The 15,261-nt window shown below is 37.6% G+C and overlaps 1 protein-coding gene across 9 annotated transcripts in view; it reads left to right on the top strand.

Moving 5' to 3' along the window:
* The window catches only part of SATB1 (SATB homeobox 1), a 135,274-nt gene that overhangs the window by 90,759 nt on the left and 29,254 nt on the right, over positions 1 to 15,261 (top strand). For all 9 annotated transcript variants that reach the window (XM_042476280.1, XM_042476281.1, XM_042476282.1 and 6 more), the window contains one exon: positions 5,673 to 5,828. In XM_042476280.1, coding sequence (XP_042332214.1) covers positions 5,673 to 5,828 — 156 coding nt within the window. The remainder of the gene's footprint in view (positions 1 to 5,672; positions 5,829 to 15,261) is intronic.

Below are 15,261 nucleotides of genomic sequence, written 5' to 3'. Positions count from 1 at the left end.
TATGATAGAATCTCTCCAAGGCATTTTAACCCAGTCTAGCATTCACACTGGCACCGCTTCACATCAGCATGGTGGCGCCTCATGTCCTGGAATGATCTCAGCATTCCAGATTCATTCGGTAGTGCATTTGCACTACTGAAAATCCGGATCGCTTCAGCCCTTAAAAAAAGATGTGGTTGGGTACCCAGTGCAAAATGAACCAGGTTAAGTGGGTTTTTCACTGCCCCCCCTCCTCTGAAAACCACACCGGGTGCATGTGTGGCCAGTGTGGATGTCGCAGAAATAACCGTTTCACACATTTCCATAGTGTGAATGGATCCAGAATTAAAATTTTGAACCTTGCATCATAGGAGAAATGGAACAACTAATTCAAATTAAATTCTGTTTGTCAACAACAGTTTACAGAAATTTTATTTTGATTTCTTTTTTTCTCTTTCTTGCTGCCAAATCAAAAAAAGAGCCACTGTAGGCACTCAAGAGACAACAGGAGTTTTCATGAGGCTGCACATGCTTTCACAAGTCAATGGACTTTTCAGAAATCTTTCTAGGCTCCATATACAGCCAGCAAATTAAAGTATAACACTTTCTCCCCACTATCTCTGAAAAAAGCCAGCCTTCCTCACAATTCATACATAAAAATTGCTTTGAAAAAAATGGGCCAGATTCTTCAGAACATTTAAGACATGCATGTTTTAGTTTTTTCTGTCCCTGATTAATGGAATATTTCCTAGAGGGGTTGGAGAAATGCTAAATGGACATTTGCAGAAACTTACATTGGATCTGTTTGTACTGCAGCCCCTTCTCCTTAAGAACTCTTGGGTGGACAGTGGCAAGGAGTCACAGATTGCACAGACTCCCCATCCTGACAATATGCATGTTCTTCTTTTACTTAAAAAACAGAGTTGTTTGTTTGCATTCGAGAAATATAATAAATAATTATGAATTAAATCCTATAACTAGCCCCAAACAAGAATGTTGTTGTTAACTGCCCTCAGGCCCTGACTCATCACAACCCTGTGGATGAAACATATCCAAGACCCCCTTTTCACCACTTCTCTACTTAGATCCTGTAAATTCAGGCCTGTGACCTCCTTGATTGTATCTGTCTATCTGCCTAGCATACAGTCTCCCTCTCTTTCTACTTCCTTCTACCTTCCCTAGTATTACCATCTTTTCAAGTGAGTCATGCCCTCTCATAATGTGGCCAAAGTACAACAGTCTTATTATTTTTTCTTGCTAGTAAGGCAGATTCAATATTCAATTAGTCCCATGGTAACTGTATTTTTATTTCATATAGTCAAAATAGTCAAAATAACATAGAATTTAGCATGTAATTCAAAAGTATATTGCTCCAGAAAGGAAATATGTATCAGTAATCTGAGTCACAGCAAAACCTGAATTTAGGAATGCAGGAAATTGTCTTTTACCTGGTTTGATTATCCATTAGTTGATCTTGGATTGGGCAAATCTATCCAAGGAATCAGGATGAGATCTTCTCAATTCCTCCTATTAGATGGAGAGGACTGCAAACAAATAAAGTGCTACACCACTGAATTGTAGTCCCTACACAGTGTCATAGAGATTAATCTCCAGAGTATTTCTTTGTATGGACATATTTTTCCTCTATGATGGGAGTATTAAAAAAACCAGACATGATACAGTACAAGAAAGTCTAGATAATAAGACTGAAATATGTCATTACGGGAGAAAAGGTGCTGCTACTGCATAGTACTGTCTAAAGGTCTTCCCAAGGGCCATTAATCCAGATCCCACAATTGGGTGTGACCAAATTGACTGTCATAATTAAAAAAAAACATATAATCTAGTATTATCTTCAAAATGCTTTAAGCAACAGTTTTTGCTTTTTCTAGGCACAGTCAGAAATCCTAATGTTGGCTTCCTTTCTAGTAAACCTTTCTCTTTCTCATTTTTATTTCTTTATTTAATTTTGTTATATTATGATTAAAATGTGCAAAATGCTACTATATACTGTTACAAATTTTTAATCTCAGAAACCTGGTTGCTCTAGTAAATTAAGATTTATTTGGAAGTGGAGAGACTATTGATGCATTTGTTTGAACATCAAAGAATAATAAAAATTGTGTTTTCCTTTTAGTTTTTTATATAGCCTACTTTATAACTATATGATATCAAACTATGCTTTGAAATTAAAAATTTAAAAGTACAGATCATTTTCACCTGGTGAACTTACACCCAAGTGTTCTCAAGGGCACAAGGTCTTAAAGTAATACAGTGGTGCCTCGGGTTACGAAATTAATTCGTTCCGCGGCCGCTTTCGTAACCCGAAAAGCCTTCGTAAGCCGAATTGCCATAGGCGCTAATGGGGAAAAGCCGCGTTTCGTGCGAAAAAGCCGAAAAAAGCACCAAAAATTTTCTTCGTATCCCGAAAAAACATTCGTAACCCGGAACAATGATTCCCTATGGGATTTTTTCGTATCCCGAAAATTTCGTAACCTGGGTATTTCGTATCCCGAGGTACCACTGTACTGGCCATGAGTTGCCAAATTTGTAGACTGCAATTTTGTATACAAGAGCCCATTGGAAGAAATATTTTCAGAAAAATGTCAGAAACAATCTTATTTTAACTGTATCAAAATAACCTTGTTGGTTGTTAATTGCCCTTGAGTTGGCTTAGACTCATGGCAGCCCTGTGGGTGAGACATCTCCAAGACTCCATTCCCTCCACTGCTCTTCTCAGGTCCCATAAATTCAGGGCTGTAACCTCCCTGATTGAGTCTGTCCATCTGGCATACAGTCTTCCTCTTTTTCTACTGCCTTCTACCTTCCTTAGCATTTTTGTCTTTTCCAGTGAGTCATACCTTCTCATGATGTGGCCAAAGTATTTTGTCTTTTTGGCTTCCAGGGAGAGTTCAAGCTCTGTTCAATCTGTTCAGTAACCTATTTGTTTGTCTTTTTGTCTGTCCATGATATCCTCACACTCTTTTCCAGCATCATATCTTAAATGAGTTGATTTTCTTCTTTTGGCTTTCTTCACTGTCCAGCTCTCATATCTGTACATGGTGATGAGGAATATAATGGCTTGTATGATTCTAACTTTAGTGCTCAGTTGTATATCTTTATACTTTAGGACCTTGTCTTCTTTCATGGTTGCTCTTCCCATGCCTAGCCTTCTTATTTCTTGACTTCCGTCTCAATTCTGATCAATGTTTGATCTAAGATACCGGAAATCTTTAACTATTTTGAGTTCCTCATTATCTAGGTTGAACTTAAGTAGATCCTCTGTGGTCATTATTTAAGTTTTCTTTATATTTAGCAGTAAGCCTGCTTTGCACTTTCTTCTTTGACCTTCCTTAGTGTAACTGTTTCAAGTCTATTATGTTTTGCACTAGTATCTGTAGTATGGTGTTATATGTGATGTTCCTTCCTCCCAGCTTCACTCCTCTTTCTTCTGAGACCAAACCTGCTCTTTGAATGATATTTTCTGTACAAGTTGAAAAGGTATGATGATAAAATGCAGTCTTGCCTGACTCCTTTGGGAATGATCCTGTTTTTCCATGATCCTAAGTAGAGATTTCTCATTGACCAACATTGGAATATCACCTATTCTTGGTGATTTATTCTTCCCAACATCTCTTATTGCAGCTTCCACCTCACTCTCTAAGATTTGGAGTTCATCTTTGTATGGTAAAATGGTGTCTTTATGGTGTGTGTGTGTGTGTGTGTGTGTGTGTGTGTGTGTATATATATATATATATATATATATATATATATATATATATTTTCAAGCCATAGATGATGCTTGAATACTTGAATAAAGAATCTGTGGATATGGAGGGCCAACAGTACACACACTAACTCTCATACAAAGGAAACCAGGGTAACAGATAGATCAATAATAAATAATCCTGAGCAGACATATAGCCCTTTTTAATATTCAAAATGCTTTTATACTTTTTTACCCCTTGAGCAGACTTATACGTTAGGTTAGTAGTAGGTACTACATGAATGTCTAGTTGTAACTGACCGTAGGGGGTGGTGTTCATTTCCATTACTAAGCTGAAGAGCCAGCATTGTCCGAGGACTACTCTGGTGGTCATGTGGCCAACATGACTGCACCAAATGCAGTTAGTAGTAATAGTATCTCTGTTTTGAAGCCAGACAAGCTAAAGCCCAGAGAGATGAATAATAATTTACTTGTTCCCAGTAGCATCAGGGGGCACGGGGGGTATGAACAGCACCAGGTAACACCCCAGAAGAGAGGAGTGACACCCAGTCTCTCCCCCCTCCACAGGCACTCCTTGGGCACGCAGATGCTGCTCCAGGCCTCAGGGGAGTTTCAGTGCAGGCAGGCACTTTCCTGGCCCATGCGGCCATTTCCACAGGCCTTGGGGGAGTCTCTGGGGCCCGGGCAGGTGGAAGGCAGCTATTTTCCCAGCCATGTAGCTATTTACATGGGCTGGGGGGTCTCTGGCCTGGGCGGGCAGCTGTTTCCCTGGCTGCGCTGCTGCTTTTCTACCGCAGGCGGCCATTTCAATGAGCCTTGGAGGGATCTCTGGCCTGGGTGGGTGGCGGTTGGCTGTTTCCATGGCCAGCATGGCCATTTTCACATGAGCTGCCCAGATGCCCTGCCCCAAATGCCCCACCTCCCCGCACCGGGTGACACCCCAGGCAGGGACACCACTGCTTGTTCCCTGATATTTTTAGTTAATCTTATATAGCGCAGTTATTGATTTGTACTGATTATAATGCAGTTAAATTTATTTAGGTTGCAACCATACCTATCATTCTTCACTTACCTAGAGGTAACTCATGGAACTCAGTGTGATTTGTTTCTAAGTAGATGGGTTTCAGTTTTCAATGCCAAAGATCTGCAAATATCTACTCTTGTATTTAAATGTATGAAATGCTAGAACATTTGTAATGTCTACTGTTACAGGCAAAATTTGTAATCTCTACAGAAATTAATAAGCATGTTTTGTGGTTTTTAGTACCGTGGGCCCTTAGTATCTGCGGATTTTAACATCTGCAGATTGAAAATAAAAAATCTTTTTTTTAAAAAAATTCACCTGTGATTGATATCAGCCAGGCTGAAAACCAGTCTCAGTGCAGGAAAGAAAGCTGGTGTGGGAAGATCCAAGCACCAGGGACACATTCCTCCTCCTTCTGTTGTGATTTGACTCCGATTGGGTAGCTGGCATGCTCCCAGGAAGAAGAAAGCAGGAAGAATGTAGACATGGTGCTTGGGGTTAATTTATGGTTCTTCTGTTAACTCAGAAATCCAGACTTGCCTGCCCCTCCCTCTTGGCTTATTTAAATCCCCCATCCTCACGTCTGCTCAAAATCAAAACTGACTTTGCTGGTGCTGCCTTCCAACACCCCACCCCCCCCACACACACAAACCTTCAACTTGAAATCAAAACCAAAAAAGGGTTAACTTCTGGCTCTCTTGTTAACTCCCTGAAATCCTGAATTGATTTCAAGCAGACACAGAGGTGGGGAATGTGACATTGGAAGGCAGGTCCTAGAATCAAACTCTAGTGGATACCAGGGGCCCACTGTAGTTGATTCCAAAGGAACCTATTGCTAATTGGATGCACTTTGTATGGCAGTGAATGTTGAGAAACCCCTGTACCTCCTAACTGGGCATCCCTTTTATCCATCTGCTAATGACATTCATATCATAATTTTAGGTAAAACCAACTGCTATTGCAACAGAAAGGAATGGAAAACCAGAAAACAATACAATGAACATTAATGCTTCCATTTATGATGAGATCCAGCAAGAAATGAAGCGAGCTAAAGTGTCTCAAGCATTATTTGCCAAGGTTGCAGCAACTAAAAGCCAGGTAAGGGCCTCATCAGGCATTAATGAATTAAATTTGGTATTTCTGCATTTACACTTGTTCTGAAATGCAGCAGAGGTGGGGATAATGCAGGGAAAAAGACAGAATTAGGTATGGGCACAAGCAATAAAATATTAAACATAGTTAAGTTAGCTGTAATAACAAGTTATCTCTGTTTAATTTCTATGGTATTCAAGCACTAGGTTTTGTCTGATGGTATTGAAAAACTGGATGTATCTGCTGGCGGGATAGTGGGAAGCTGCTGTCTTAAACAGAGCAGAAATGCACAACTCAACCACCTCAGAAATCTACCATTCCATTTTCATTCAGGGATGCCAAGACACCATATTAGTCATCAAAAAGAAGTTAACTCAATTTTTAAAATAAAAAACTTCTTAACTCTTTTTAAAAACATTTCATTACAGTATTCTCTTTTCACCACTATAGATCTCTGAACATTTCTCTATCCTTCATCTTTTTCACTTTTCACTATATAGCACATTATTTCTGTGCACAAATACTAATCTGAATCCTCTGTTGTCCCTTCTTTTTCTGTTTCCCTGCCACAGGTATTTCTGAGTTCCATCTGTCTTGACAGTGGACGAGCTATTTCAATGACATAGAAAAAGGGAATACAATTTTAGAAAGATCAAGTGGGTGTAATATTTTTGTAAGAGAAGGAAGTTAGATCAGGAGTGGGCAAAGTGCAGGGAGTTGTTGGACTGCAATTCCCATCAGCCATAGTCAACATAACCAGTAATGAGGAGCTTGCAGTCCAGTAGCATCTAGAACAGTGGTCTCCTTTGAGAGATTTTGGACCAAAGCTGCACTCCAGTCTTTACGACAGGATCGTGGCTTTGGCGTGGCTTCCGAACTCTTAGGATGCATGCATAGTTTAAATAGCATACCTCCAAAGTGGCCCAAAGCAGCTTTATTTTGGCCTGTCTGTATGGGGCCCTAGATATTTTTGAATGGATATCTTCGATCAGCTTCACACTATGGGTTTAAGATACTTGCCTGTATATAACTATAGTTTCCCAGGAAACTCTGGTGAATTGAAGACTTCTTGGTGGGAAGGGCTACATGCACAGGCACAGAGCAAGTTCATATCTGGGTTTACTGAGCCAAAATTTGAACATCCAAACCATCTCAGTACCTAAAGTTTATATATTCCAAGTAATCTATAATGAGAAACCAGCCACTGGGTTGGATCCAAATGTACTCATGTTTACAATATAGCCATTGAAATCAATAGGCCTTACTTCTTGTCATTAACTTAAGTCCCACTAATTTTAGTTGGTCTACTCTGAGTAAATCAGACTGTACCTCTATACATTTTTAATGGATGTCCTTTGCACACACCACACAATTTTAGTCAGATAATCCTGATACTGACCTTGCCTTATCAGGGCCAGAACAGACTGAGTTGATATTGCATTGAGATTACAGTGGCCTGAAGACCTCTTCTCTGAGCACTTACAGCAGCTTATATGTTTAGGAGTTGCTGTGTTTCAGGCTGCAGTTGTAAGCATACTCACCAGGGAGTGTGATCCTTTGAACAGTGATAAATAATAATGTTTATTTATAATGCCCTTACCACCAAAGGGCAGAACATCAAACATATATAATAAAAATAGACAATAAAACACAACACTATAAAATACTAAAATAATAAGTAAATATACTAAAACAATGAAATTTACTTTGAAGAAAACTTGTGGTGATTGCAGTGTCATCACATGTCAGTTTGCACTTACATTAAATCTTGTTTGCCAAATACTTTTGGAGTTCTGTTTGGTTACTTCATTTAATCATCCTAATTTCTAGATCATTTACAAATAATTAAATAACATAAGTCAAAATAAACATTCTTGGAAAAATCAGCAATTTATATCTTTGCATTATGTAAATTACTCATTTATTCATACCCCGTTTCCTGTCTTTCAACAGTTTCCTATACAAAACACCAGTTTTCTTATCTCATTCTTGCTGAGTTTCCTTAGTGAGATACTTGATCAAAAACTTTTTTGAGTTCCAAGCATACAGTAATTATACCACTGTTAAAATATTCTCTTTCCGTACCATCTATTCTAAACTTTAGATTTCTACCTATAAATACCTTTATACTTGTGTGCGCTTTAAATAACTCAGTGTGTATTCTTGTCACTGCTTTATTTCCCCCCCCCCAATAATTATCATTAGTTTAGTGCAGTTATTTCCTCTTCTTTATTCTAAGGACACATTTTATTTTTATCAACATCACTAATAAACTGTCCCAAACTGGGTGTTGTATCTACGTCTGTTTGACATTGCCCACAGTCTATTACCAATGTCAATTCTTTCTGGTTAATATAACATCTATTTAATTAGGCTAGTTCAAACTATACAGTTTACAATGACTGATATGTAGGATATAGTTGTCATGCACGCTGTATGCGGGATAACTGAAAGCAGAAGCAGATTTTTGTTACAATTGTTAGTATTAGTGGAATACTATGGATCAATTTAAATTATTGATATGAAATAATGATAAAACAGTCCAGCTACATTTAAAGTTGACTGAGATTGTTCTTAATTATAAATTCACCTAAGAGGTAAATCTTTGTAACAGATCAGTTTCTTACAACTCCCTTAAAAGAAAGGAAAACATGTTTCACTTCTAGTTAGATTGACAAAATGTGACCTTTCTTTATTAAGGGGTATTTTTGGACTGTTGTTGAAGTTTAGGTTGTTATTTAAGCTTCCACTTCCAAAATGTTTGCAGTTGGGAACTGCTCCATCTTTCATTATAAAGAAAAGATGTTTCTTTTTAAAGTTATATGCTGTAAAGAATACTTAAGAGGATATTTTGGAAATGTTATATCAAAATGATTAAATTCAAGCTGTGGACTGTAAAAAATTATAGCTTTACAGGCCACATGCCTGCATACCCTTCAATCACTGTCAAAGTGATAATTTCTGCAATAATATGTTTCTTTTATTGTAGGATTCTAAACACCAAGTGCTGTTTAAACATTAAACTGAATTGTTTATGTTAGCGCTGTAGTCCCTGTGTCATACATCAGGCCACTATAATCTCTCATGGAATGTAAAATTCTGTCATGAATCATGGCTTGTGTATTGGAAATTACAGTAATTTTGATTGGAAATTACAGGGTTCTTGAAATGTTTCTAATTATGATAGAATGTTAACCATGACTTCAAACCTGTACGCTTCCTTAGATGTCTTTTATTTTCAAGTGAGGTTTAGACATTAAGAAGAAATATCCGTTGTCATCACCCTTCCATGTTATCCATCATTCATATTATTTACTTTGTATGTACTCATAAAGTCCCTGGTTAACTCGTTGTATATGTGTGTATTGTTTCCTCCTAGTTGTACCTGAGCACTAAAAAAGACATGATTTTTTTCTAATTCATTTTAAAACTTGCATGTCTTTTATGTTTTAAAATAAAAGATCAGCATGCAACAACAGTAATTTTAGGAAACCACTGACATACCGATGAAAATTATCAAGTTAGCAAGAGATTCATCACTTCTGGGGTTAAATAAAGGTGTAGATAGCAATGCACATCTTTCTACTTATTTCTGCTGTATGAAAAAACTTATTTGCAATGAAACAAAGAATTTTTTAAGATTAAAGAGCAGTTATGCAAGACCAACTACCACCACTGCTGATAACCTATTTTAAATTTAAGCACATTGTTGGGTTTGGGTTCATTCTTTTTTTTTAATGCAGCTTCACCATGAAATTTCTGGCCATTCTTTTCTATACATTCTCTGTTATCTGTGATAGTGTTCATATCTGTATTTTATTGGTAATGTTTAATGATCATTGTGCCTCAGCTGTATAAACTTCTGTGGAATTTTAAATCCATAACCATATACAGTACACACTTATCTAGGAGCAAGCCTCATAGAAATGATGCAGTCTTTCTCCTAAGCAGACATATAAGGATTACACTTTAAATGTCCTGATTACAGATTGAAGTTTATAGTTTATAAATTGGAAAGCCTCAGTTAGGAAAGTCAAGGAGTATCTGTGAACATAGTGTCTTTCCAGAATATTTACATTTCTCCTCAGCAAGCATTTTCTTTCCTGAATGGACAGCTGAATTTCTGAAATATTAAAATTTGTTTGCAAAAAAATAAGACCTGTTAAAACAAAAATGTCTGTCAGCTGTAAAGAATCACCATTCAAATAAATTGTATTACTGTTTGTGATCCTTTCTGTAGTAGAAAACATATTCTCCTATTGAGAACATGGATAAGATATCCCTACATGTATTTTTAACGATAATAGAATAAAGATATCTTATTTCTCATTTTGATTTTTCAGTAGCAAATAATCATTTTGTTTTTAAAGAACTTTCTCTGCCTTTTTCATTCTCACAGATGCATGAATTATTTACAAACAAAGAGTAGAGTTGCCATTTGAGTAGTGACTGCCATCAGAATTTCTCGCTGTGATACACAATGTGGCATGAAATCTACTCATTTGCGAGCCTCCGTTTTTCCTCCTTGTGATTTTGGACTATAGTGGAGGCTAAACAGGATGAGAGTGTATAACACTTAAAGATGCAGTCTGGCACTGAATTGGGATTTAGGCAAGGCTGGTGTAGAATTTTGCTTTTACCATATGGTAGTGCCATCACTAGAAACAGCTGGTGTTTGGTAATTTGAATGTCGCCATGTTCCTGCCATTTCACACAAAAAAGGAAGCTCTTATTACTTAGTTACTGTTGTGATATTGCACTGGTATTTATTTCCTAGTATGTATGTTTGATAGGATTTTTATGATTCCATTCATCTGGCATATCATATTGGACAATCATGATAAAAGATTAGATTGGCTATCATAGTTTTTAGACATTTGCTGTATTGCAATAACATAGTTCCTTGTATTAGTTTATAGTCAAATGATGTCTTCATAATAATCAGTACTAATAAAAAATTGTTTTAGCCTGATAATCAAAGGCAGTTCTTTTAAAAAATCAGAGAAGATTTGATCATTTCAACTCGTACTGAAACTAAAGAAAAGGGTGAGGGCATAGTCAGGCTTGAGTTAAGGGCTTACTTGCTTTACTGCCTGAATTCTTACATATATTTATTTGAGAGTAAACTCAGTTTACCACAGTGGAGTTTAATTCTGAGTGAATATATATAGGATTCCACTTTGAATAGTTAACTACATCTGTTCAAATCAACTGAACTGAAAAATATTTAGTTTGACTAAATAGTGCCCAGTATACTTCCTCCAATGTGTTCATGCAACAGACGACCTACTCTTAAATCTGTTTAAAGAAGAGTTTGTTTTGTTGAAAGAAACCACAATTTTAAACTGTAAATTTTTAAAATCAATCCGTAGTTATATAAACTATTTAGTACTTGCCAATGCTGGACATTTTTTTAAGAATCTACATGACAGTGCTGTTTCTTCAATAATCTGATACAGTTAATGATAATCTTGGCCCACTTCTTTGCTTCATGTTTACAGTGCATTGCATAACTTCCGTCCTTTCTATCTTTATCGTCCCAGTTGCTCAGTCACTTACACTGACTGAAATTAATATGGTACCCATGGCTTCATAGTTAAAAGTATGTGCACTGTGTGGCTGTTATATGAGATTTCAAATTGTGACACTTCATTAGACATGTCCACTACTTTCTCTATGGAAGAACTTGGTTCAAATTTCTAGTGAAATCATAATCCTGTTCTATATACAGTTTATATAAATCCCTTCTCAAGATATTTAATGTGATATAGCTAATCATTTTCCCTGGATTAATTTTTCCCCCTTCTTTTTCTTTAAGTATGTACAACACACACACATATGCCTTTTCTTCTGCAGCAGTATAATGTTTTCAGCTGCCAGACTGAGATTGAGAAGATCCAATTTCTGGTCCCTTTTTGTCATGAAACTCGTGAGGTGACTTGGGCCAGTCACTTTTTCTCAGACTCTATCTCACGGGGTTACTGTGAGGATGAAATGGGAAATAGAAATGCCTTGAGGTCATTGAAGGAGTGACAGAATATGAATGTAACTTACTAACTAGTAAATAAATAAAATGCAACTTGATTCTTTGTTAGTCTTACTGGGAAATGGCAATTTAAAACTTGCAGCCTCACCCATATGTTTCTGTGACTTGAGAGTTGTGTTCCATACTTTTCTGTTCATGAGACAGTGTGATATAGCAGTATGGATTTGGGACACCCAGGCTTCAATCCCAATTCAGTTCACTGGGCCAATCACAATATCTCATTCTACTTTATCTCACAAGCTTGTTGTGATAAAACGTTACCTTGTGTACCATCTTGTGCTCCACAGAGGAAGGGCAGTAAGGTGTCACCTGTATGCTGTTGATACCCAGCTCTATCACTCCTTTCTACCTAATTCCAAAAAAGCTGTTTCTATACTAAGCTGTGATAGACTGAATGAGAACAAGTAAATTGTAGCAATTAAATTGCAGACAAGAGAGAGGTGTTCCTGGTCAGCTGAAAGACAGATCAAGAAATAGGGATTCAGCCTATGTTAGATGGGGCTACACTCCCCCTGAAAACTCAGGTTCATAGTTTGGGGGTACTTCTGGATTCAGCGCTGTGCCTGTGCCTGAGTATGTTTGCACAATTAAAGCTAGTACGCCAACTGTGCCCATTAGTGAACATATCAGATCTGGTCACAGTGGTACATGTCTTGGATACATCCCATTTGGCTTACTGTAATGTGCTGTACATGGGGCTGCTCAGAAACATCAGCTGACCCAAAGAACTGCATCCAGGTTGTTAAGTGGAGCTGTCTACAAGGAGCACACAACTCCCTTGTTGCAGCAACTCCATTGGCTGCTGGTCCATTTCCGGGCATAACTCTTACTGTTGTTTTTGACCTATAAAACCCTATATGGCTTGGGTCCAGGTTATTTGAAGGACTGTATCTCCCTTTATGAGCCCAGTGTTGAGATCTTCTGGAGAGGCCCTTCCCTCTGTCCCACCACCCTCTCAGGCTCATTTGGTGGGAACAAGAGAGAGGACCTTTTTGGTGGCTGCTCCCAGGCTCTGGAACTCCCTCTGTATAGGGGCCAGGATGGCCACATCCCTGCTTTATTCATTTTAATGCTTTAGTATTGTTTTAAAATTGTATTGTTTTAAATTTTAAATTTACTGCTCATCACCTTCAGTCCCTGTTGTGGGAGTAAGGCAAGATATAATAATGATGATGATGATGATGATGATGATGATGATGATGATGTGCTGAAAGCAGCGTATAATGCACCTGTGTATGACGTGAGTGCACTGTATGCCCACAAAGCAGTTAATTTTGCTAAACTGCTAAACATTTACTTTGGAATTGCTGCTAACATGTGGGTATCCTACTTTGTGCTCAGCCATGAAAACTACAGGATGATCTTGGGCAAGTCACATGTCCTCAGCCTCAGAGGAAGGCAATTGCAAACCTCTTCTGAACAAATCTTAGCAAGAAAATCTCATGATAGGCTTGCCATGATTGGCTTATCACCATAAGTCAGAAATAACTTGAAGGCACACAACAACAGAAAGGTACATTATAAAACCAGATGACTAGGCTTCTGTGGGTTTCCCCCATAACAGTAAAGGACTAAAGGTGAGGTTAACCAACTTTTTTTTTTATCAGTGGCTTCAGAACTATTGGTAAACTGTACATTTAATTGTGTTACAAATTATGGGATATTATAACCCATGATCCTTCTTACATAATTATTGGTGCAAACACAAATGAAGGAAACAGTAGGGCAAATTGATACCTTGACAGGGAGCATCCTACCCTTAACCTTTGGAGACTTTCTTCCTCCACAGAAGATAGGCCTCAGGACTTTTCAAACCTTAGCAGCATTCCCTGTCTGTCCTGTTCTGTTTGATGACTGCAGAATTTAGGACTGCACAGAGGAAATTTCATTAACAGTGTTAAGTATATTTGTTCTACTAGGTCTTACTATTAGCTTTCTCATTCTGTCAGATATGGTCCATTTGGTCACTTTGATTTCCCAGGAAGACTTATCTCCTTGAGTGGCATCCATGTTACACTAATTAACTAATTAACCTTATTTCAACCATTTCACTGCCCACTAGTTGATTTCCCAGCATAATTCTGAGTGCTGGTTATCATGGGACTTGGGTTCATGTTATTTGAGACCGCTATACAGTACTCACATATGAGCCTGCTTTGGTTTTAAGAGTTTTGAGGTATATTCTTCTGTTTTTCTCTCCATAGTTTCCTCCTTTGGTAGGAAACAGGCAGTCCTTTCTGCTCCCCAGGAAGGCCTATCTAGCCCTTTCTGTGATGACCTTTTGCTAGTAGGCTTTCCTCTTATGGCTATTGTAAATATTTATCACTTTTACTGGTAGCATTGATGTTAAATCTTCCTCTTTTATATGCTTTGGTTGCTGCTTTGAATTATATTTCTGTTAGCTATTTTGAACACTGTTTGATGGAAAGGGAAAATACAAATTAAAACACAAACTATTTTTGCTTCCTAAAGGCCTATCACAAAGGCCCTTGGGATAGACTTACAGAAACATTTCCAAGCTGAGAAAGTAGCCTAGACCTACTCAATGTAATGACAGTGGTGTCATTGAGGAATGAGCTTGTGAGTAAATAGAACAAATAATTTCCCTTCCTTTCTCTCTCTCCACCTGACTATGTGCTACTGTTCAGCTGAGCTACTCAGTTTCAGAAGGTATCATTGCTCCCAAGTACAATATTTTACTTTTCCCAATAGCAGTTGTTTGCATATATGGATGTTTGAGGATGGCACCCTTATGTGCCTTGATCACAACTGAGTTTGTTCTGTTTGTTGGTCACACTAGCATGTTGGAATGGCATATTGGGAAAATGGAAGACAGTGTTCGAAAATTGCACAGAAAGTGTGAAGCCAGAGTTCTCTGTGTGATACACTCTATGCAATCTCCCTTATCTGGAGTTCAGAAATCCAGAATATTAAAATATATATATATATTTCGTCGATGGCTGATATAATGACACCTTTGCTTTTTGATGGTTCAGTGTATAAAAACTTTGTTTCACGCACAAATTTATTTTAAAATGTTGTATAAAATTACCTTCAGCTTAAGGTTATAAGGTGTACATGAAACATAAAGGAATTTTGTATTTAGATTTGGGTCCCATCTTTAAGATATCTCATTATATATCCATATGCAGATAGAGTATTCCAAAATAATTTTTTTAAAAAACCCAAAATCCAAAACACTTCTGGTTCCAAGTATTTCAGGATGGTCACTCATCCTGTATATCAAATCAGGGGTGATCCTCTTTTGGGGAGCGAAAATTTGGGGCAATACAATTGAAAAGGCCCTGTCAAGTTCAGTAATTCAGCATGTAAAAATAAGGCACATAGGCCCCATACAGACAGGCCAAAATAAAGCTGCTTTGGGTCACTTTG

Source organism: Sceloporus undulatus, chromosome 6 (assembly GCF_019175285.1).
Source record: "Sceloporus undulatus isolate JIND9_A2432 ecotype Alabama chromosome 6, SceUnd_v1.1, whole genome shotgun sequence".
Classification (NCBI taxonomy): domain Eukaryota; kingdom Metazoa; phylum Chordata; class Lepidosauria; order Squamata; family Phrynosomatidae; genus Sceloporus; species Sceloporus undulatus.
This window is presented reverse-complemented; position numbering and strand designations above follow the sequence as displayed.